Source organism: Girardinichthys multiradiatus, chromosome 21, assembly GCF_021462225.1.
Source record: "Girardinichthys multiradiatus isolate DD_20200921_A chromosome 21, DD_fGirMul_XY1, whole genome shotgun sequence".
In the NCBI taxonomy this organism is placed as follows: Eukaryota; Metazoa; Chordata; class Actinopteri; order Cyprinodontiformes; family Goodeidae; genus Girardinichthys; species Girardinichthys multiradiatus.
In genome coordinates, this window is record NC_061813.1 from 39,754,903 (window position 1) to 39,780,065 (window position 25,163).

General features: G+C 39.4%; 2 protein-coding genes across 9 annotated transcripts in view; one reads left to right on the top strand and one right to left on the bottom strand.

The window, feature by feature from the left end:
* Positions 1-144: 144 nt before the first annotated feature.
* ssr1 (signal sequence receptor, alpha) lies at positions 145-10,923 on the top strand. Of its 2 annotated transcripts, XM_047350083.1 has the most exons (10): positions 145-308; positions 2,619-2,752; positions 3,036-3,129; positions 3,209-3,312; positions 3,386-3,544; positions 3,664-3,740; positions 3,827-3,905; positions 4,226-4,319; positions 4,591-4,605; positions 9,349-10,923. In XM_047350083.1, exons 1-10 carry the CDS (start codon positions 239-241, stop codon positions 9,414-9,416), a joined length of 894 nt encoding a protein of 297 aa, XP_047206039.1. In that variant the 5' UTR covers positions 145-238; the 3' UTR covers positions 9,417-10,923. The 2 variants fall into 2 exon arrangements, with proteins under 2 accessions (XP_047206039.1, XP_047206040.1); XM_047350084.1 differs by lacking the exon at positions 4,591-4,605 and having other exon boundaries at positions 147-308.
* A 3,485-nt stretch (positions 10,924-14,408) lies between these two features.
* LOC124858134 (melanoma receptor tyrosine-protein kinase-like) overlaps positions 14,409-25,163 on the bottom strand; it is a 42,487-nt gene continuing 31,732 nt past the window's right edge. For all 7 annotated transcript variants that reach the window (XM_047349972.1, XM_047349969.1, XM_047349975.1 and 4 more), the window contains 8 exons: positions 23,158-23,343; positions 22,642-22,797; positions 22,399-22,474; positions 20,529-20,675; positions 20,277-20,374; positions 19,472-19,609; positions 18,231-18,321; positions 14,409-16,210 (listed from right to left, as the gene is read on the bottom strand). In XM_047349972.1, the coding sequence (XP_047205928.1) occupies positions 15,900-16,210; positions 18,231-18,321; positions 19,472-19,609; positions 20,277-20,374; positions 20,529-20,675; positions 22,399-22,474; positions 22,642-22,797; positions 23,158-23,343 (1,203 nt within the window). In that variant the 3' untranslated portion in view covers positions 14,409-15,899. The remainder of the gene's footprint in view (positions 16,211-18,230; positions 18,322-19,471; positions 19,610-20,276; positions 20,375-20,528; positions 20,676-22,398; positions 22,475-22,641; positions 22,798-23,157; positions 23,344-25,163) is intronic.

A 25,163-nucleotide genomic window follows, 5' to 3' on the forward strand; every position in this document is an offset into this window, starting at 1 on the left:
TCCATAAGAGCACAGTCATACAAGCACCTCAGATACTGCGCAGAACTTATTTATTTACATATTCATTTAAGTTTTGGCCGCTCGCTGCAGTCGTGTTGTAATAAAGGGGGCTGGACAGTAGGGGGCATCACTGGGTCACCAACCCGCTCAGTCTCCTCTATTTCCACAGCAGAAGAAGTCACTGAGGCGCTGCAGCTGGACCGACTCTGAATGAGATCGCACTGATTCCGACTTGAAAATGATGAAATTTCTGCCTAAGCTGTTGCTGCTACTGCTGTTAGCCTTCCCGGTGACTATTCTCATCAAAGGTGAGTGTCTGCTTAGAGTTTTAGGAGGAAATCGCCCCAGCTTGCAGGTGTTAGCAGCGGAGCTAACTGTCTGCTGACAGGTAGGCCGTACACAGGTTGATAGCCTGGCTTTTAGAATGTTAAAGGCGAACATATTTAAAAACGCAGTTTGGTATGATCTTTTCAGCCTCCATTGGTCACTGAATGTTAATTATTTGACATTAAAAGTGTTTATTTCAGCTGAAATGAACGCAGTTTCTGCTCCTGCTTAGACTGACGTGTCCTTACTGTTAGCTGTTAGCTAACACCGGACAGCTCCTCATTTCATACTAAACTAGTTAGAGTCGATGTAAGAAACCAGCGAACAGCCTTGAATTAGCTTAACTCGGGTCAGTTGGACCGGATCAGCTCGTTTTTAGAACAATCTCAGAATGTAGTGATTTAATTCTGGAGGGTTCTGGAGATTCACAGCTCAGGAAGTGATCATTTAATCTAAACGTCCAACTACAGCTGAGTGTTGAGGTTCATATCCGGGGTGACACTGAGTTTAAGACTGATTAGCTACATTTCTAATTAACGCTTCATGTCAAACACTGATGGATGTTAGCAGAATCCTTTTCTTGTCAAATTTCATTTAATTGGATTTCATGTGATTTAAAATACATTTTAAAATCATAAAGCATTTTACTGTGGTTAATAAAAGCATGAGCTCCTGTATGAAATAAGTAGATTTGGTTTATAGGTACTGGAAAACATGATCAAGCAGAACCATATTGTTTTAGTTAGTTTAGCCATAACCTGAAGGTTCTGCCAGGTTCTGGGTTAATCCAAACCTGCCTCATGCTTGTTTGTTACCTTTTTGTTTCCTTCTTACATCCTTTTTGTTCCCAGTTACTCAACCTTTTCAAATCGGCTTCTTTCACTTTATACGCCCGTGTTTTGTGACCTTTGTACAAAAAAATCTAATCTATAGTTTAATTGTACATTATATTCAGCAGATTTGATTTCTATTGGCTGTGGTTTTGATCCCAGTTTGGACCTGTCAGCTGTAGATAATATGAAATGATTTTTCATGTTAAACTGGGCGGCACCAAGGCCGGTCCGAATAAAGAGTTGGTCGTTACAGAACGGTCCCTGAATGAGTTCCTGAAGCTTCATTTCATGTCAGTAATTAACGACTCTGAGGAAAATGCTTCTTATGGAGCAGTTTATTGTCACATGTTAGAGTTCATGTGATGATCTGGTTGTTTGTTTTGGATGTGAAGAATCTCTGATTTGAATTGGATCACACTGTTCTGATTGGACCAGGTTTGTATCAAAGGGAGCCCAGAGTGAAGCAGCTCATGTCTCCTCAGCTGAAGATACTTTCAGAGACGTAGACTGTAGTCCTGTTTGAGGAGTGCTTGGTTGGACCTTCTGTATCCCATCCCTGCCGGATCAGAACATGTGAGTGTGTGTTTATTGGTGAACACACAATATTTAACCCCGTGTTTCCCAGTCTTTGTGTTTCCTTGGAGTCCATGTCTCAGTTTGGTCGTAATGAATGACACTCTGCCCAGAACCTTCAGTCTGTCTGAGTCTTTCAAAACAGAATCTCTATCGGCCCGTTACTGACCCGTCTGTGTTCTTTCAGTTCTAAGTCAGAGAACATGAGGTTCTCCTTATCTGAACCTGAGAACAGAGCTGAGAGCTCTGCTGTGTAGAGTGACGGCTCCTCAGAAGGTCCCGAGAGCCTGAAGGCTTCAGGAGGTTATGTTGAAGAAACATCATGATGTCCATGAGTCTTTGTCCCCATCAGAACCTGGATGTGATGTTTCTGAGGAGGACATGCAGTCCTGTCACTCCATTAGGTCAACCTCTACTCCTCTCTTTCTCATTGGTCGTTATGCTTCCAACTCTACCATCTGTGTCGGTGTGAGCATCTGCTGAGGGGAGACTCCATCCTTCAGGTTGGTGCAGATATTTATGATCTATTGTAGATCCCTGGTGGTCAGTGTTCCTGGAGGAGGTGGTGACAGCAGCATCAGCTGAGTCCTCACTGAAGTTCACGTCCCTGTTGTTGGTTTTACAGCTTGATCTCCTGCTACCTCCAGTCAACGTGGACTGCTTCCTAACTCTCTGCTTCTGCCTCTTAGTTAAATATGTTGGCTTCACCTGAGGTCCCCTGGTGAGGAGGGTCAGAGTTCGTTTCCTGTTTGATGTTAAACTGTAGATGTGAAGACGTTGACTATGCTGACAGTTTCCATCTTATTAACAGTGTGTTTAACGTCAGAGGAGATAAAAACCCAGGAAGTCCTCGTTTCCTGTAGCAGCTGTCTTTGTGTTAACCAGGACCGGGAGCGAGCGCCCAGGATCTGACCGAGGATGAGGAGGCTGAGGCTGCGGATGAAGATGTTGTTGACGATGTGACGGCTGAAGATGAGGATGACGAGGCGGAAGTAGAAGATGATGAGAACACAGAACTGGTGAGGAGCTGAAGGATCTAGATGAGGTTCAGGATCAACAGATGATCCATCTAGGAGAACTTGCTTGGTGTCCTGACCCAGTTTCTGTGTTTGCTAGACTCTTATAAAGAGCCTGTTGTTGGGTTTTGACTGGATCTACCAGAACCAGACTAGATTTGTTCTTCCTGTTTGGTCTTTTTAAAGATGGAGAACCGTGTTAAAATGTCCCAGATGTGGATTTTTATTAAAAAATAGTTTTTATTTAACTTTTTGATTCTGACTTTATTTCCTGTTTTATGTTCAGACGGAAGAAAAAGATGAAGAGGAGGAGGCGTTGGTTGGGGAGGTGAAGGCTTCTCCCAACGCTGACACCACCATCCTGTTCGTTAAAGGAGAAGGTGATTGTTCCTCCTCCTCGTTTCTTCTCTCCAGTTCTTCAGCGCCGTTCTGGTTTAAACCCGGGTTTCTTTTCCCCAGACTTCCCAGCCAACAACATCGTCAAGTTCTTGCTCGGCTTCACCAACAAAGGACCGGAGAACTTCGTTGTGGAATCTCTGGATGCTTCGTTCCGTTACCCACAGGTACAAAAATCCCAAAGCGCTCAGCGGAGAGCAGAACTTTCTGGTCTAACGTGGTTCTGTTGGTCTGTGTCAGGATTACCAGTTCTACATCCAGAACTTCACAGCCCTCCAGCTCGGCACCTTGGTTCCTCCCAGCAGACAGGCAACCTTTGAGTACTCGTTCGTCCCAGCAGAACCGATGGGAGGCCGGCCGTTCGGACTCGTCATCAACCTGAACTACAAGGACAACAACGTAAGGATCAGAGCAGGATCTGAGGGAACGTTTGGATGGAAGATCTTTAACCTGCTGCTTCCATCGATGTTCCTCCGTCTTTCTCTTCTCTAACCTCCGACCTCCTCCTCCGCCTGCAGGGAAACGTTTTCCAGGACGCCGTCTTCAACCAGACCGTCACCATCACTGAGAGAGAAGATGGACTCGACGGAGAAACGTAGGTCTTATCTAGGTTCTAAGTGTGGATCTGTTAACCTGCTGCATTAGATCATCTCATTTCTGGTTTCCTTCTGCTGTTCCCAGCATCTTCATGTACGTCTTCCTCTCTGGCCTTGGGCTGCTCGTCGTCGTTGGACTTCACCAGCTGCTGGAGTCCAGAAAGGTTGGGGAAACCATTCAGTTGTTTTGCAGCCAGAGCTGGAAGTTACCAGGAGGAAGCGAAGGAGCTCCAGCTGCTAGAAACTGGTGTCTTCATCAGACCAGTGCATGATTAGCTGTGACTGGGCCGCCATGACAGGGTTGTGTTGCTCCTCTGTTTGAGTCTTTGTGGGTTAAAGGTCATGAAGCATGTCTTATTTCATGTGATGAAGAGGTGAAAACATCAGCTCCTGTTTCATTCATTCCACTGTGAGATGTTGGGAAGTGTGGGAACCCTGAGGAGATCTCAGCAGTGAAGTAAAACCTCTCCGTCTCTGTCTACAGAGGCGGCGCCCGGCTCCCAAGGTGGAAACAGGAACGTCGAGCCACAACGACGTGGATCTGAGCTGGATCCCTCAGGAAACGCTCAACCAGATCAGTACGTACTCCTCCCAGCCGCACACACGCTGCAGATTCTGGTTCCACTGATCCGAGCTGCAGGTCCTATCCCTTATGTGTCTGTGGTTATCTCTGGTCATATTGTTCTGCCTGAACAGGAACACAGTTGAAGCTTGTTACTTCTTTAATTAATCAGTCCAAAGCCTTGTATGGTTCTGTTCTCCTCACAAGGACCTCTAACCTTCAGAACTTGAGGGTCACTCACCTTCTTCTGTCTGTTTCCTTGCTTCATGTCTTTCCTGCGTCTTCAGTGCAGAGTCGCCGAGGTGAGAACCGCTGCATGTTTGTCTGTCTGGATCTCACAGTTCCACCCTGCATGAAGTAACCCGATGTTTCAGAACCTCTCTGTAAACGTTCTTATCGCAGCTAAATATCAGGAGCAAGAACTTTAACTGTTTGATCATTAATGTGGGAACTCAGAGGTCCATGTTCTGCTCATCAGCAGCTTCTTCAGTAAGATGCAGAAGTTCCTTCCAGTGATCCAGACCTCTGTGTAAGACTTTAAACGGCTCTGGATCGGGTTCTCTACTGGTTTCCTCAAGGTCCATTTGAGTTTCTCTACTGAGGATTTCAGCAGTTTTTTGTTTCTTTCTTCCAACTCTGAGGAAACTGGAGGTTTAAAGAGGTTTCAGAACCAATGAAAAGGATTTCTCCAACAGAACCAGAAAGTCACCATCTTCAGTTAATCATCTACTGCAGGCTGAGCCATCAGGGAACCAGAACCATGTTTTCTGTCTGTCAACCCGGAGTTTGGTTGGAGGTTTTAGGATTACATGAAAGTCTGGATCACTGGAAGGAGAAAGGAAGAGATGAAGAGCTGGATCTGAAGGTTTTAACTGGACTAACGAACCAGATCTTGATAGGTGTAGTAGAGTAACAGAACACCAACAGAACCAGCAGCCATGGCATGAAAGCTGCTGGTTCTGTGTCTGATGGATTCATTAAAAGGCCCGGTGATGAAGGCAGCAGATGTTCTACATGCTGGTTATGGTCTGAACCCGAGTAAAACGGGTCTTTCCAGACGACCTTCAGAGGACCCAAATAAACTCTGACTTTAAGCCACAGGCGTGTTCTTCATGGTACAGAGAGACCAGTGATTACGGACCAGTTTCAGTACGAGGTCAGAATAATGTTGATCGGTACGCAGACCGTAGAGAACCAGGAAGCGGTTGGATGTGGTCCAATCATCCCGGGCTGGACCGCTCAGCTCAGGTTTGAAGAACCTCTTGTACAACAATATTCAGATTCAAAAAAGATTTAAATATTTAGAACGTAGGTTAGATTATTCTACATCCTGAGGTTCTGTAGATCCGTTTCTCGACATGCTTCCCAGTGTTTGCCTTAAAGCTTCATTTATTCATCCATCCATTTATTCATCCATCCATTCATTTATTCATTCATCCATTTATTCATTCATCCATCCATTTATTCATTCATCCATCCATTTATTCATCCATCCATTCATTTATTCATTCATTTATTCGTTCATCCATCCATTTATCCATTCATCCATCCATTCATTCATTTATTCATCCATCCATTCATTTATTCATTCATCCATTTATTCATTCATCCATCCATTTATTCATTCATCCTTCCATTCATTCATTTATTCATCCATTCATTCATTTGTTCATTCATTTATTCATTCATCCATCCATTTATTCATCCATTTATTCATTCATTAATTTATTCATTCCTCCATCCATTTATTCATTAATTTATTCATTCATCCATTTATTCATTCATTTATTCATTCATCCATCCATTTATTCATTCATCCATCCATTCATTCATTTATTCATCCATTCATTCATTTATTCATTCATTTATTCATTCATCCATCCATTTATTGATTCATTCGTTCATTTATTTATTCATCCATTCATTCATTTATTCATTCATCCATCCATTTATTAATTCTTTCGTTCATTTATTTATTCATTTATTTATTTATTCATTCATTTATTCATTCATCCATCCATTTATTCATTCATTCGTTCATTTATTTATTCATTCATCCATTTATTCATTCATTCATTCATTAATTTATTCATCCATCCATTCATTTATTCATTAATTTATTCATTTATTTATTCATTCATCCATCCATTTATTCATTCATTTATTCATCCATTCATTCATTTATCCATTCATCCATCCATTTATTCATTCATCCATCCATTTATTCATTCATCCATCCATTCATTCATTTATTCATCCATTTATTCATTCATTTATTCATTCATCCATCCATTTATTGATTCATTCGTTCATTTATTTATTCATTTATTCATTCATTTATTCATTCATCCATCTATTTATTCATTCATTCGTTCATTTATTTATTCATTTATTCATTCATTCATTTATTCATTCATTCATTTATTCATTCATTCATTTATTCATTCATCCATCCATTTATTCATTCATTCGTTCATTTATTTATTCATTCATTCATTTATTCATTCATCCATTTATTCATTCATCCATTTATTCATCCATCCATTTATTCATTCATTCGTTCATTTATTTATTCATCCATCCATTTATTCATTTATTTATTCATTTATTTATTCATTCATTTATTCATCCATTCATCCATTTATTCATTCATTTATTTATTCATTCATTCATTTATTCATTCATTTATTCATTCATCCATCCATTTATTCATTCATTCGTTCATTTATTTATTCATTTATTCATCCATTTATTCATTTATCCATTTATTTATTCATTTATTCATTCATCCATTTATTCATTCATCCATTTATTCATCCATCCATTTATTCATTCATTCGTTCATTTATTCATTCATCCATTTATTCATTCATTCGTTCATTTATTTATTCATTCATTTATTCATTTATCCATTCATTTATTCATTCATCCATTTATTCATTCATTTATTCATCCATCCATTTATTCATTCATTTATTCATTCATCCATTCATTTATTCATCCATTCATTCATTCATCCATTTATTCATTCATTCATTTATTCATTCATTTATTCATTCATTCATTTATTCATTCATTTATTCATTCATCCATCCATTTATTCATTCATTTGTTCATTTATTAATTCATTTATTCATTCATCCATTTATTCATCCATCCATTTATTCATTCATTCGTTCATTTATTTATTCATTTGTTCATCCATTCATTCATTTATCCATTTATCCATTCATTTATTCATTCATTTATTCATCCATCCATTTATTCATCCATTTATTCGTTCATTTATTTATTCATTTATCCATTCATTTATTCATTCGTCCATTTATTCATTCATTTATTCATCCATTTATTCATCCATTTATTCATCCATTTATTCATTCATTTATTCATTCATTTATTCATTCATCCATCCATTTATTCATTCATTTATTCATTCATCCATCCATTTATTCATTCATTTATTCATCCATTTATTCATTCATCCATTTATTCATTCATCCATTTATTCATTCATCCATCCATTTATTAATTCATCCATCCATTCATTTATTCATTCATTTATTCATTCATCCATCCATTTATTCATTCATTCGTTCATTTATTTATTCATTTATTCATTCATTCATTTATTCATTCATCCATTTATTCATTTATTTATTCATCCATTCATTCCTTTATTTATTCATTTATTTATTCATCCATCCATTTATTCATCCATCCATTTATTCATTCGTTCATTTATTTATTCATTCATTCATTCATTTATTCATTCATCCATTTATTCATTTATTTATTCATCCATTCATTCATTTATTTATTCATTCATTTATTCATCCATTCATTTATCCATTCATCCATTTATTCATTTATTTATTCATTTATTTATTCATCCATCCATCCATTTATTCATTCGTTTATTCATTCATTTATTCATTCATTTATTTATTCATTTATTTATTCATCCATTCATTCATCCATTCATCCATTTATTCATTTATTTATTCATCCATCCATCCATTTATTCATTCATTTATTCATTCATTTGTTCATTTATTTATTCATTTATTCATTCATCCATTTATTCATTCATTTATTCATTCATCCATTCATCCATTTATTCATTTATTTATTCATTTATTTATTCATCCATCCATCCATTTATTCATTCATTTATTCATTCATTTGTTCATTTATTTATTCATTTATTCATTCATCCATTTATTCATTCATTTATTCATTCATCCATTCATCCATTTATTCATTTATTTATTCATTTATTTATTCATCCATCCATCCATTTATTCATTCATTTATTCATTCATTTGTTCATTTATTTATTCATTTATTCATTCATCCATTTATTCATTAATTTATTCATTCATCCATCCATTTATTCATTCATTCGTTCATTTATTTATTCATTTATTCATCCATTTATTCATCCATTCATTCATTCATCCATGCATCCATTTATTCATTCATTTATTTATTCATCCATTTATTCATTCATTTATTCATTCATCCATCCATTTATTCATTCATTAATTCATTCATCCATCCATTTATTCATTCATTTATTCATTCATTTATTCATTCATTTATTCATTCATCCATCCATTTATTCATTCATTTATTCATTCATCCATCCATTTATTCATTCATTTATTCATTCATTTATTCATTTATTTATTCATTCATTTATTCATTTATTTATTCATCCATCCATTTATTAATTTATTTATTCATTCATTTATTCATTTATTTATTCATCCATCCATTTATTCATCCATTTATTCATTTATTTATTCATTTATTTATTCATTTATTTATTCATCCATTCATTCATCCATTCATTCATTCATCCATGCATCCATTTATTCATTCATTTATTTATTCATCCATTTATTCATTCATTTATTTATTCATTTATTCATTCATCCATTTATTCATTCATTTATTTATTCATTTATTCATTCATTCATTTATTTATTCATTCATTCATTTATTCAAGAAAAGGCCTTAATTCTCCTTATGTTCTCCAGACAAAGCTTCTCCAAGAAGATCTCCTCGCAAACGGAACCAGAAACGCTCGGCCGGCTCAGACGAGTGACGGGCGCCGGAGACGACCCTTCATCTATCCATCATCCCAGGAGGAAGAGGAGGAAGACTGAGAGCTCCGTCTGAGCGCGCTCTGTCCGCTGAGGAACTTTAACTGGTGCCAAGCAGAGCCTCTGCTGGCTCCACTTTCAGCTTAGAAACTGTCGAACACACACACACACACACACACACACACACACACACACGACTTGACTGCTTTTCATTCAAAAGGTTTTCAGATTTTTCTAACGAGAGGAAAGTTTTCTTTATTTTGAAGCCTTAGTGAGAAACTGCTGAAGTTCTCTTTGGAGGACGGCACTGATTGTCTTCTTGTTGATCACCTCTCTGGGTTTGGGCTTATGTTTGATTTTTATTTTATTTTTTTTAAGTTGTGGTTTCTGAGAAGCAGCTGATCTGATCTGGACTCTGTAAACCGTTTGTTTTGGACAAGAAGCAGCTGGTAAAACACTGATTGGTTGGTTATTCTCCGCTCCGCTCCGTTCTGAACATAACAGATGCAGTTTTCTTTTTGAGATTTTGAGTTTGTGTTCTCTTCCTTCTGCAGCCTTCGTTCAGATCTTCACTCATGTCTGTTTAGGAAAAAGTTTTCCAGGAATCATATCTCCACTGGGAATGTTTACAGGCTAGCCACTGCTCTCCTGATCATCTTCAGCCTGCCATACTTTAGTTTTAAATTCATATAAAACTGAAAAATCACCATAAACATGGAGGACATTTGGATCGGTTTGTTCTCCATTTTGTCAAACGACCAACAATCGTTTTTGGTTTTGTACGTCAACAGAAGCTTCCAGCTGTCTCTTTCTCATAGATTTCACCAAACACCTTAATAATGAAACGGGTTGAGCTGTAAAGATGTTTCTGATGATTCTCCTGAACGTAACTCCTTGAAAGCTGCAGCCTGATGCTGAAGCAAAGATCTGCAGTTGAAAAGTATTAAACCTCTAGTCTGGTGATGTGTTCAGGTTCATCACGTATTCTTAAATTTCCTGATGCATTCATCTGGCCAGGCTCCTGTTTTTCATTGTAATGGTCCAGGTTTAAACCTGCTGAATGGTTTTTCTGCCTTCTGCTTGGAAATAAGTTTACTCAATTATTTAATGAACTTCTCTCCGAGCTGCTGGTCTGAAATCAGAAGGTCCACCGAGTCGTGACTCTGAAGCTCTGTTGGTTTGTGAAGATGCTGAAGCGCTGATTTCTGTCAAATAATGCGGCTAATTTATTCAAGCAACAGTTTGGTCTTAAATGGGTGGGTTTTTTCTACTGTTGCTTTGACCACTAGGGGGCGATGCTTCTCTCCTGCTGACTGTTTGAGGCTGTTTGTTGGATTCTCTTTATTTTACTTTGAAGAATCGAACCAACAGCAGAGAGTGAAGCGGTGAGAAGACACCAGCAGCTCAACTGATTCCTGTTTCCTAAACGGATTTGATTCAGCGATTCAAACTTGTTCTTTAATTTGCTTTTAAAGATGCAGAAAAATAAACTTTGATTATTTGCTGTAAGACTGGTTTGGTTATTCTTTCACTTTGTCTCTGCATTTTTATAAAGTTGTATAAAAATAATATACAGAATTATTTCTCCAGTAATAACAAGAAAAACCATTTCATATTTTTTATCAAAAGGACTTTTGTGTTTGACACATTGTTTTTTTTCCCATCATAAGTGAGAGGAATTTACTGCAATTTTTAATAATTTAGACTTTGCTGATCTCATAATGGAGAAAATGTCCTCTGCATTTAACCCATCCCTTAGGGGGGCAGTAGGCTGCTATGGTGCAGCGCCCAGGGAGCATCCAGAGGCTAAGGGTCTTGCTCAGGGACCCAGAGTGGCAGGCTGTGGGATTCAAACCAGGGTACATGTAGCCTCTCTGGGATGCAAAGGCCCTGCTCTAACCACTAGGCTACCACTCCCTTAATGCAGTTTATTTTTGTTATTAAGGAAAATGTAAGTTGGTGAAAAGTTCCTTTACGTAATCAGATTAAAAGCACCAAATAAAAATAACATTAACATTGAGTTTGTGCCAGTTATGGATCAATTTTCTCTAGTTGAGGTGTGAGTGTCCCTGGTGGTGGAGAAAAGTACTGACAACTTTGCGAGGCGCTGGTGGTGTTGGGATTAAACGCGCGGCCATGAGCAGAGAGTCCTCGGTGCGGCTGTCCCGGGTTCGAGTCCCGGACCCAGCGACCTTTGCCGAGTGTCTCCCCTCTTTCCTGTCTACCTATCCTGTCGAAAAAATGAAAAAATAAAAGACGTCTAGTGCTGCAAAAAATATATTAAAAAACGGACAATTTTCATAAATGCCTGTTTGGTTTGTTAGACTTTAAAGAAACAAAAATGAATAATGAGATGAGAACAGAAGCAAAGGCACACCGAGGGCTGCAGAATATATGTAGTTCATAAAAAATGTCTGCAGCTGCAGCACATGATCTGTGATGAATTATTGTGGCCTGCAGTTCTACTTTACCAATTAGGATGAGAAATTCATCATAACGCCGTTTCAGACAGATGCCATGAAAACATTTCCTGTCAGTTAGCAGCAGCTCAGTAAAGTCTGACACATCTCTGTGAATTACTGAAAAAATAAGCTGATTAAATCATTTTTTCTATCTGAAAGTGTGTTATTAATTATAAGAATGTCATTAATTGTTGAACTACGTTTTGCATCATTGTAATGTCTTCTGAAACTATATTTTTTCTTTATTTGTTTAATACATGTTAATTTATCTTTTCTGGCTCTTTTATTTCTTTCATATTTATTACTACCCACATTTTTTTTATAACTTATTTTCTTTAAAAATATATATTTTTTCCAAATTATTTTACTGTCCTTTTATTTCTTAACCACTGATATATTTTCTCCTCCATTATATCCCTGCTGCATTTTCTTACCCAACTTTTACTTTAAAAATAATATTAATATGATGAATAATATTGCGTGCATTTACCAGGCTTTATTACTGAAAAAATGTTTAAAGATGGAAATGTAACGTTGAAGTTCATGAATTTTGTTTCCCCTAGTTAGATTACAAGTGCAGTTTGTCACTGAGTCATGCTTTTATTTTGAAATGTGAATGCCTCTTAGCACTTCAGCAAACTGAAGTATTCTCTGAGTCAGAGTCAACGTGATACACTAAACTATCCCGACTAACAGCGTTTCTACAACCAAAAACCATCCTGATATCTTTATCAACAACGTGACAGAAAGGAGCTGTTTCTGCTAGCAGCTCCTTTTCAGAACCAGGAAGCCATAATGAGACTCAGCAGCTACTTCCTAGAGGCCTGACCTCAGCCAATAGGAGAGAAGCTGAGGCGGTGATGCTGTTCCAAAGACCGCCCCCTCTGTCTCAGCCCCGCCCCGTTTTTTACACTTCCAGCTGCATGTTGAGAAGAAAAATACAGCAGAGATATTAGAGGAGAAAATATATAAGTGCTTAAGAAATACAAGGGCAGCAGAATAATAAAACCCTTTGGGTGTGAAAAATAAAACTGGAAAAATTAACCTATATTAAATAATCAAAAGAAAAATAGTCTAAGAAAAAAAGTATGATTAAAAATTGTTGGTTTGAATAAAAGAACAGCATAATAGCAAAGAGATCAATTACAACAGTTAAAGATTAACATAAAATATATATTCATATCTGACAAATTGATCAATTATTCAATAAATCTCTCCTTTTTATTATTTTGTTGCATTTAATGGGACTTTTGTATTTCGAGCTACTTTTTGGCCCAATAATCTTTCTATTGAGTCATTTATTCTTTTCTTTCTTATAATTATAAGGTGCTAGTAGCACATTAAAAATGTCATAGTTTATTTCGCATATCTAAATGTAGTGGATGATTTGCTTAAGAATCATACATTATTAATGATGATGGTTATAATTTTTAATAAATAATCAAATAATCCTAACTGCTCAACAAAGGAGTTCAGCTCCCAGAAGGAACCATCTAAATTCTGGGCAGTTTGGACAAGTTCAGTTTACATCAGACTCTAATACATTTGTTTTTTAATACATTAATGTGGACTTGGTGTACAGTACCTGCTCTCAGTACTTGGTTGGGGCTCCGTTTGCATCAATAACTGCATCAAAGTGGCATGGCATGGAACGGATCAGCCTGTGGTTCTGCTGTGAGGTGTTCTGGAAACCATAGTTGCTTTGTTAGGGGCCTTTGGGCCACATCTGCATTGTTGGTTCTGGTCTCTCATCTTCTTCTGGACAGTACTCCGTAGATTATCAATGAGGTTCTGGTAAGGGCAGTTTGCTGGTGATATCATGGTGATTAAATCAGCTATTGGTACCTTTAGCAGTGTGGGTCGGTACCAAATCCTGCTGGAAAATGAAATCGGCTCCTCCATGAAGCCTGTTAGCAGAAGGAAGCATTGGGCGCTCTAGAATTTCCTGGTTGATGGCTGCATTGACTGTGGACTTAAAACCCAGTGGACCAGAACCAGCAGATGACATGGCTCCCCAAACCATCACTGACTGTGAAAACTACACTTCAAGCAACGTGGATCCTGAGCCTCTCTAATCTTCCTTCAGACTCTGAGACCTTGATTTCCAAATGAAATGCAAACTTTACTTTCATCTGAAAAGAGGACCTTTTTTCCCCCTATTTTTTTCTTCCATTGAACTTTCAATCAGTATGTTTAGATAAACCATTTCATCAACTTCTTTACCCATTTGTGGTTTATCCTCCATGTAGAGAGTGCCAGTGACTGCTGGACAACTGCCTGAACATAACATGACATTCCTGTTTGAAACATATTTTTTCATTAATCTCATGTAATATGCTCATTTTCTGAAACACTAAGGTTTCCATAAGCTGTAGTGAACAGTGTGGGAACGTTGTGGCAACTGATGCTCATATGGAGATAAAAAATAAAACTCTTTAAAGGAACATGAAACACATCCAGATCGGAAAATAATGACAATGTTTTAAAAGATAAATATTTTAAGATGCGGGGAATAAAAACCAGCAGTCACTGTCAAAATTTGAACTAGGTTTTTTCTTTTTCAACAAACTTTAATGACAGAGACGAGCAGTAATATTTAACAGCAGCAGGACATCAGGGTTTGGCTCATTTGTTTCTAGTAAAGCAAACATTCTTGGACCTCAGTAACAATTCAATAACACGTCACAAACAAATGTTTCAAGTCAGACAACAAGAGAAGATTCTCCTCGTGCTACAGTTTAGACTGAAATGGTTCAGTGAAGTTTAGCTGAGAACCAGGATTATGTTCTCACACGTTTTCTTCTTCAGTGAAGGGTTCCCGTCTACAACAGGATTTACAGTCCAGAAACGGTCCAGAAACAGATTCACGGTCCACACTTCAGAGTTCCATGGCAGAAACAAAGTTCACAGAAGCTTTGAACTCAGAGACATTTAAAGTTACATTTTACATACACTACATAGCATCATATTCATAATATATTAGTACAAGAACATTTGAATTATTTACAGCAAACCAACCTATTCTTTGTGGAAGTGGTATTTTGATATAGTTGCACCACCCTCATGGTACCAGCAGAGGGAGTGGGTGTGTCTTTCGGTGGTAATGGTGCCTTACATTTGTACTAATAAATCGGAATCAGAGTCCAAATTAAGTAACTTGAACATTTATTAAGTTGGAATTTTGACTGGGAACGTCAAAATCCAATTTGGCTGCCTCTTGTATAAAACATGTTAAAAGTCACAGTAACTTGGTTTGGACTTGTGATGGGTTCTCATTACGTTGGTCATACAGTTTGTGTAACCTTACTATACAGCCTGAGTGGATCTTTAGAGATTAAATGCATAACATGCAGGGACATTTATCGTTAGCCTGTATTGCTAATAGCGGTTAGCCTGGTGACTGGGAACAATTAGTGAATCCCATAGTTTTCAGCATTACAGCGTTTTGATAGGAGTCTCACAGATTTTTAAAATAGGAGACAAAGGTTGAGGTAAAAATATCAGGAGTAGAGTAGCTGAGCCTGAAAGTCCTAATTTTAAGCCTTTCTCTTCCAAAAAAGATTTAAGGTTGCAAACATCATCTTGACTGACAGTTAAAACATACTATGAAAAAACATTTTCAGCTCATTGATTCAAATGGTAAGAATAGAAGCCCTCAGGGGCAGGAGGATAAAAACAGAAGGGCAAAAATAATTTAGTTTTGTCCCGTTGAGTCTCTGAGATCTGGATCGTCATGCAGCATCCAAACCCACATTGTGGAGTAGGACAGTTGAACGAAATCTGAATTAGCTTCAGTTTTTTATAGTTTATCTGAGTCATTTTTGGCTCCACTTTTCACAAGATCATCCAGTCAGTTATAAGTTGAAGAAATATGTCTTCCTTGAGAGCAAAAGATTGGAGCTTTGACTGAAGTGACATGAAGTGCTTCAGTTTGGGTTCTTGTTCTGTTCCAGCTCTCTGAGTTTCTCAGACCTCAATTTATGAAAAACAGCTTCAGTCAGACTGTCTGAAAGCTGCTGCCCCCTACCGGACAGGAGTGTACAGCACACCTCCCAGTCCCAGGTACTCCAGGTTCTGTGCCGCAGGGAGGAACAGACCGTTCCCAGTTAAAGCTCCAGTCTGCAGTGGGAAGTCGGTCTGGTAGTCGGGATTGTCCAGCCTGTCATTGGATACCAGGGGAAGCGAGTTTTGGGTGGTGTTCAGATACTCCGGTCCGGAGAAGTTGGTCTCTGGCAGTGGGACCCAACCCTGGCTCAGGTCCTCATAGCTGGGATTGCAAATATCCGACAGACTGCTTTCCCGCCTGGTTTCACTCTCAGTCTGGTTCATGTACTCTGGAAGATAAACACCAGGAAGATTCATTATGTTGTATTTAAGGCCCTGTCCCAATACCCACACTACACCCTACGCCCCTCTATGAAGTGTGTACTTTGTACAAGTGCATGTAGGGGTTAAAGTGCGCAGGTTACAACCTGTAAAATTGGAGAATTGGGACAGTAGGAGTTACGTCATCGACTTGCACCTCTGCACCGTAACTGTAACATCAAAAAGGGCGGGAACCAGCGCTGTTTTCAGTCTTGCTGCTAAAAAAACTATTTAAAACTGCAACAAGAAATTGTTTTGAGGAGAATAAAGTGCGGGAAGCGACGGAGGTTTACACACCAGACTCTCGCTGCTCCAGTGTTTGTTTGAAAGATAACTTCAGTGTTATGATCTACTGGCCCAGAACTGGTCCAGAATCACTCTGAACCCACTGGTTTCTTACATTGTTGAGCCTGGAAAACCAGTAAAAAATATATTTGTCGTCTTGCTGTCTAAAGTTTACGCAGTTCTTATTATTCTGATCTGATGGCTGGTTACGTTGACGGTTGTGATTGGTTTTTGCTCAGAACGTCATCTGCAGCAGTGAATTGTGGGTAATATACTTTGGCGAAGTCTGCTTAGATGCGGGCTTCGCCAAAGGGCAGATGTGGGGCACAAAGGGGGCGGGGCTAAGGACCACTCTGGAGAATTGGGAAACACTACGCACTCGAACCCATCAACGGGAACAATTCAGGGACACAAGGGTGGAAGTGCGAGTATTGGGACAGGACCGAATTCCATCACTGCTCATTATGTCTGCTTTAGTTTTTATGGTGAATCTCGTATCGTTCAGGAATACGTAGAATAAAATATAGGGGATTATATCACATATTATTATATTTGTTTCTAAGTTGTTGTCATCAGTTGATGTCCTCGGGAGGAAGAAATATTCAACATGCATCCCACTGCTACTGATAGTTTTGTTGAAATGTTTAGGTTTTACTGTGAGCTTCAAATGATTTCTTTAGTTAGTGAAGCTCTGAGTTGATTTCCTGCTTTTGTGCTTGTAAAAAAGCAAGGTGAGGTGACTGGAGAATCTCCTACTGGGAGGAGATCTTGGAACCAGATCTTTGATAAGCATCTGGTTAAGAATAATCCAGCTACAGACGTCTTCCTCAAGCCCAACCACTCTGTCATTAACTGATTCATAAAGTCTTTACTCTAACCACTTTAACCACCTTTCAACAACATTAACCTTGAACATAAACTACATTTAGAAACCGTGAAATTATATATTGTTTATTATCCTTTAAGCAGACATGAACTGGATGAGAACTTGGAGAGGTTTATCTGCTGTGAATGGGCCAACTGGGAGCCTGCAGCTACTGTTGGTTGATTGGATAGATGGATGTGTTCATCACTTTTGGTTTATTGGACTGTGTATGCTAACAACTCAGGAGAATACTCTGACCATACCCAACTCTACCTGGAGAAGGCACACAAAAGTGCCGATTGGCCAATTTGTACTTCCCACAGAACTACTGTAGTGCTCAGAGATTGGACAGAAAACATGTTATAATTTAAAAACCCATGGATTATATTTATGAAATATTATCATTATTGTTGTATTTTCTTCTTCAGTCCATTTTTCTGAAAGCGTTCTTGACTCTGATGATTCACCACAGACCAGAAGGAGCAAACCTGGCTTCTTTACTCAGGGTCTCTGGTGGTCGTCCATCTTTCTGATCCGGGATTCCAGAGTTTTTTTGTTAGAATTGACCAGGTTCTGTTTGTTTCTAAAGCAGTTTCTGGGTTGCTGTCAGATATCTATAATGATGTCACATGGACTTCCTTCATAACCACCTTTAGTTGCACTGTGTGGTTTCTATTGTTGCACCTCTGCAAAGCACCTTTGAGTTCCTAGAAAAGCTCTATTCAAATAACATGTATTATTATTATTAATATTCCTTCACTGTTGGGTAGATCTTGATCAGTTTCTAACTTTCATTGATTCATTTCTTGCAGGAAATCATCATGATCAGAATCACTTACCATGACCAGTGAAGTCTTTATCCAGCATGTTCTGAGTTGGATCAGTGATGTATCGCAGAGCGATGCTGTTCTCTCTAACTGGATGTCCGTTCTGAAATAAAACAGACACCGATCAGATGGAACAATGTTGATGTTGGATGAAGCATTTTATTTATTTCACTTAAGCTATTCTTGTGGCCAGTAGGAACAGCTCGTTGATGCTGAGTTACTCAGACCTCCGATTTTGAAAGTCAGATCTGAAAATGACGCCACCACCAGGTTCCATTTTGCAAATTAGAAAACCCATTAAGGTTTCCACTGTCAGACTAAGTACAATTAGGGATACGTGCTCATGACAATGTCTTCCTCAGGGCTCCTAAACACTTTTCATGTAAAAACAGACTTTTCCAATTTTAACATTCCAGAGTTCTCAGTCCTTTTATTTAACTTTAAAACATAAAATTCAAAATTTCTCCATGAATTTCTGGTAGATATGTGAACAGGACGCAAGCTTTAAATATGGAACCTGTAAGGAAGGAAGGAAAAGAGGAAGAAATAAATAAAAGGAGGACACTTCTGCAAGGAGGCAATGGCAGAAGGAAGGAAGGACACAGGGAAGTATACTAGGAAGTAAGAAGGGAAGGACATAAAGAATGGAGGACAGGAGGAACTAAGACATGCCCAAATGGAATAAAGGCTGCAAATACAATATTTTCCACACTCATCTTTTTCAGTGCTGATCCAGACCTGGAAAGATAATGAAGTCAAATTCCATATTTTAAATCAAATGAAATTCTGTGGCGATCGTTCCGTTAACAGAGGTTACAGTACAATGTGGGTCAGTTCATTGAGACACTGACTGAGAGAAGATCATTTTTTTTACAGCTATCTCTGTGTGTTATATGAGTGGCAGCCATATTGGATTCTGAGGCCATAGTGGATGAGGAATCTCCGCCTTTCAGAGTCAAAATTACAACTTCTGGTAATTTTCCAAAAGTTTTTCTTTCCAACTGGAATAAAATGCACCATTGCTATGTAAACCAGGGGTTTGAAATTCCAGTCCTTCAGGGCCAGTGGCCTACAGCTTGTTGAAGTGTTCCTGCTTCAACACACCTGAATCAAATACTTAGAACATTAGCAGGACTCTGTTGAACTGCTGAAGAGGTAATTCAACCATTAGATCCAGGTATGTTGGACCAGACATTTCTTGATATCCGTTGCTCCAGGGAACAAGTTCCCTGTTAACATCAGTGGGTTTTTACCTCTGTTCTGCAGGGCTGGCTGTCTTGGCGGTTCAGGCGTTTGTACGGCAGCAGGTATTCGTCCGCATCGACCACGTCCTCGTCTGAGCTCAACAGGCGGGAGTAAAACCTCCTGTCTGACGGACTCGGCAGGTCGCCCTAAGAATCAAGTCAGACCACAGCCTGATCAGCCTCTGATGCATTAAAATCTAATTTATTATAGTAAATATGACTCATTTAAAGTATCTAGATACATTTTTTAATGTACACACACCACAAGAGTGCTTGTTGGCAAGATCTACCAATAAAAAAACAGATGGAGCATCAGAAACATTTGTGCTTTCATTTTGACTCTGCAGACATACACTATAATGCCAAAAGTATTTGGCCCCACCACCAAATCTATGAATTCTGGTGTTCCAATCACTTCCATGGCTGCAGGGGTGGAGAAACCAGACTGGCCTGTACAGAGTCCTGGACTCAACCTTCTTCAACACCTTTAGGATGAATTAGAGCGGCTCTGGGTTTCTCATCTAAATATGAAAACACTCCTAAACCTTCTGGAAGATGTTTACAGAATAGTTAAAGTTGTTGCTGGTAACAGTGGGTCCATCGACAAACTGAACCTTATACATTAAGAGTAGGAGGTCATCAGAGTTCATGTACATGTAAAAGTAGACAGGCAAATACTTGAGCCAACATAGTGTAATTATCAAATAACTAAAGTCTGAAAATCTGTCGTTGCAGAACTGATCCTTTAAAGTCATAGAATTAGTTTTAAGTCTTTAACATTTTGAAGTATGAGCAGCTGAAGCCACTGGTGTACCTGTATGACCAGGTATCTGGACGGGTCCCGGGCCATCTGGGAGAACTCCGCCACCAGCTCTCTGAACCTGGGACGACTGGACGGGTCGATCATCCAGCCTGCAGGGGAACAGGGATCACACACCACGACATGAACATGAGAAGGAAAACAATCACTGCTGATGACAGAATCACAATTCAGCAATGATTTTAAAATAATACTGGTGATCCTGTGGTCTTCCCCTCTAGCGCCACCTGCAGGGTTTGCTCTTACATTTCACCATGATCATGTAGACGTCGATGGTGCAGATAGGAGGCTGAGGCAGCCGCTCTCCTCTCTCCAACACCGAGGCGATCTCATTAGCCGGGATCCCGTTGTACGGTTTGGAGCCGAACGTCATCAGCTCCCAAACAGTCACACCTGCAGAGAAACCACAGTTAGAAATGGCTTTAGATACATTAGCACAGCAATAGGAAGACATAAGGAGAAAACCAGCACAGGGATTTTATCTCTGACTGTATCAGATATCTTGTTTCCTGTTTCTTTTGCTCAGATCCTGACTTTAAACTGCATTTTTCTGCGGGAACAATATGCTTATTTGTTTGTGGAGTGCATGATTTATAGCTGTCCTGTCACCAGATTCTCCCACCCGAGCTGTGGATTTCTGAAGCTCCTCCAGAGCTACCATGGGCCTGTTGTCTGCCTCTCTGATGAATGCTCTTGTTGTCCATCATGTCAGTTTAGGTGAACCTCCATGTCTTGGTAGGTCTGCAGTTGGTCCATCCTCTCTCCATGTCCAGATGATGGATTGAACAGATCTCCATGAGATGTTCAAAGCTTAGAACTTTCTCCCTGACCTGTCTGCTGTGTTTCTTGGTCTTCATGATGCCGTTTGTTCTCTAAAGTTTTCTAATGCCCCTTTTCCACTGGCTCTTTTTAGGCGGTGTGGCTCCACTCCACTCAGCACGGTACCTGTTGTGTTTCCACTGACCTGCTGACGGCTGGAGCTATGGAGGCTGAAGCTCCGCCTTCAGCCGTCAGTGTAGTGCTGTGCTGTTACTAACGTAACTGTGTGAGATTTTATGGGTTTTTTTCCATGTATAAAATGATCCACTGTAATAATTATCTGGACCACAGCCCAGCCAGAACTGCTAAAATAAGGCTCAGAGGTTCTGATGTGAGAAGGGGGTGGCAGGAGGAGCAGAGAGGAGAGACGCTGCTGTCTGGATGGTGAAGCTCCAAAGTTTGCCTGAAGAAGTTACATTTTGGGCTTCATGAGGAAGTTTTAGTCTCAGCCATGTCAATAACGAGGACAAGGACTTTAAAGCACAAAACTGCAGAGTTCTGACCGCGGTGAAGTTAGTTTAAGGTTGGATATTCGTGCTCCGCAGATTCACCGGGATCTTCCTCCCGTTGGACCCGATGCAGGCCGTCTGATTACAGGCAGCTGCTCTCTGCCTGCTCCTTCCTCCTGCAGATGCTGGTTTGGTTCATCAATACATTTCTAAACCAAACACACTGTAGGTGCATATTTAGGCTAACATTGTAAATAACAAATTATTCTTAATGTTTTGCCTGGTTAAATAAAGATTGATAAATAAAGAAATAATCATGGAAGTTTTGTTTTGTGTGTTTTGGGGAAATGTTTGTGTGTCTGAACAGCTGATTTAGGATTATATTAAATACAGCGCCCCCTACCTGCGTATAATTTAGAAAGCTCATGTTCTTTATCTTTTCTCTCAGCCTTCAGGCATGGTTTCTGATTTGTAAATAATAAAATTATATTTCGGTTTGACCCGCTCCAGCCATTGTGGTCCTTAATATTGTTGTAGTTGCTCTAGAGTTTTATTAACTTCTCCCTTCACTACCTCAGAAAAACCTTCTTCTTTCTACTTTACTAAGTGACTTCTAAAGTCAGTTTGTTGCAGTGGATTTTATTTAAGAGAGTCAGAGTACATGGGTCTAAATGTGGGTCACAACCTTTCAACCTAAAATGGGATTTTACTACTTATGCTGCCTCCTTATAGAATGACATCCTGGGCAGGTTGCCATTTTGCCCATTTCAAAAACTGCCATTGGCTGTGTGGCATCAGACATTTAAACAGACAGGAAGCAGATGGTGGTTTGAGGAGGACTTTCTCACCGTAGCTCCACACGTCGCTCTGGTGGGTGTAGGTCCACTGGAGAATTGACTCTAAAGCCATCCACTTAATGGGAACCTGCAGACAGAAACACAGCAGCTCATTTGTACATCAGAGGCATCAACTTTAGGAGGTTTTTGGAGAATCCAGGTCTTCTGATCTTCTGACATGTTTTCAATCAAGCAAAACAACAAACAGAAAACCAGTTCAGTTTTCATATTAATGATGGGTTGTTGCCATCACACCTTTCCTCCGTCAGCGTGATATTCCTTCTCGTCAGCCGTCAGCAGCTTGGCGAGACCGAAGTCTGTGATCTTGACGTGGTTCGGGTTTTTCAGCAGGACGTTCCTCGCTGCCAGGTCTCGATGCACCAGGTGGTGCTCTTCCAGGTAGTTCATCCCCTGTGCACATGAAGAGTAAAGTGTGTAATATAAGAAAGAAACAAGAACTAAACATTAGATAAAAAGGAAATGTGAAATAAATCCTTCTATTTTATCCAGGTTATTATATGGTGTTGGTTCAGTATCTCCCTCCTTGTTTTTAACTTTTTCTAAATTGTTGAGAAAAGTTCCCCGGGACATTTGAGGCAGAACAAACAGATTTAATCTAATCTCTTGACCTAGTTTACATTTTCCCAGCATCTAAACAAGACTGAAAAGATTAACGGTCCTTCATTAAGCTGAAAATCATCCTGATGCGTTCAGGTTAACGAGCCTCAGCAGGATTAATGGGAGCAGAACAGAGAGATTAACTGGGCTCACCTTGGCAATCTGAACACACCAGTTTAGGAGCCACTGGCTGCAGATGTGGTCCTTGTGGTGTCGGACGTAGTCCAGCAGACAGCCGTACGGCATCAGCTGAGTGACCAGCTGCACGGCGGACGTCAGGCAGATCCCCAGCAGGCGGCAGACATGAGGGTGTTCCATGCTCGCCATCACGAACGCCTCCTGCAGAGAAACCCGGCAGGGTCAAAAACACCAGCGGTCCAGAAACAGAAGGAACGCAGCAGCGCAGTGGGAGCATTTTTACACATTCATCCGGTCGTATGCAGTTCATTTTTAATAGAGAAACACTTTATAAAGCAAACAGTGTTTGTTGGACTAAAGAAATTTCCCTGAGAGATATGAGTAATGATCATTTTTCCTTCAATAAATATGAAGAATAAAGAAAAAATTGTAACTGTGTATAAGTCCCTATGCGGAGGAAAACTTTGAAAATATTCTGTTTCACTGAAACACATCCATTAAAAATAAAAACAGTCAAACAGAAGAACCCAACAGATATTTATGAGAAAACAGGTTTATCTGGTTACAAGAACATTTCACTTGCGCTGAGTTGCAGGATCCGATTGGCTATTTGTTAAGACACCGGGCGATCCTCGACCCAATTAAGGCCATTACTGGTGCTGACTGAAGCCCAGTAACCATCAGATGGTATCTATGAGGAAACAACTTCAAAGGCCACTTTACTTTCAACACCACAAAATTGCCAGTCTGGATTTTCCAAGGCAGCACCAAACATGGGAAAGTCAAAGGTGGAAGACGTTTTATTCTCTGATGAGAAAACATTTAGCCTTGAATCCTTCCAACGTTACTGGCTTAACAAGGAGATGTTTTCTGTGTAGCACAGTGGGGGTGCTTCATGGTTTGTGGGGCTTGTCCTTCAGTGAGCTTCAGGTTGTGCAGGAGCACCAAACAGCATCTGCCTATGCGGAGATGTTGCAGCAGGCATCCCTCCTGACTGAGGCCCTCAACATCTAAATATCTTTACTTTGTGGCATTGTTCTGACTCCAGTCTCGTTCACCTTTGAACTGGATAATCTTATTAATACAGAAAACATTTCACTCAACAAACTGTCAAACCGCAGTTCATCCAATCATTTACCTCTATGTTCACTTTCCTTTTTGTGACACAGAGAGAAGCTCTCAGTATTTTCTTTGTATTATTATTGGGAAAAACAGTCCTTTCATTTCCAGTTCAACATATGCTGTTGTACTGTGGTTTAGGATCATTTGCCTTGGATCATCCTTAAAACAGATATTTAAGAAAACTAGAGATGTCAACTGTGTAATGCCTCATTTATGGCATTTATCTGATCGTACAAACAATCAGCTAATTGGTGATGCTGTAAAGATGTGACCTGTTTTGACGTACAACAGCTTGACGTCTATGGTTTGAGCCTTTAAATGAAGTATTAAAGGACAGAGGCAGGAGTGTCCATCAGGACACCAACAGGAAACTGGGTTCAGTCCTGTTGAATTTCCAGGATTTGTATAAAACATGTCTAAAATCGCCAACAGAATGTAAATCCACCAAAGCTTCTCTGCTCTGCTAATGAATGACATCTCCCTCCAGCACATCAACAATAAGCTCAGTCAGGATTTCATTAAACACCAGTTCTCGCAGTGGGGAATCGTTCCAAAGCAGCGTTATAACCATGTTCTTTCTAAACGAAGGATCCAACACTGTTAAAGTCTCAGTCGTTGTGTCCTTGGGCGTCGTTGGTGTCAGAGAGCCCGGTAGCGCCGATTGTATGGCAGCCTCACTCCTGTCAGTCTGCCCCAGGGCAGCTGTGGTTACAATGTAGCTCACACTGTCATTGTGTGAATGTGTGGATGACTGATCGTAGGGTAAAGTGCTTTGGGGTTTCTGGGGACTTGATAAAGTGCTATACAAGTACAGGCCATTTACCATTTAAGACCTAAAATATAAGCCAGAACAGCTTATGATTAAAGTCGGAACCCAACCATGACTGAGTTTCAAACTG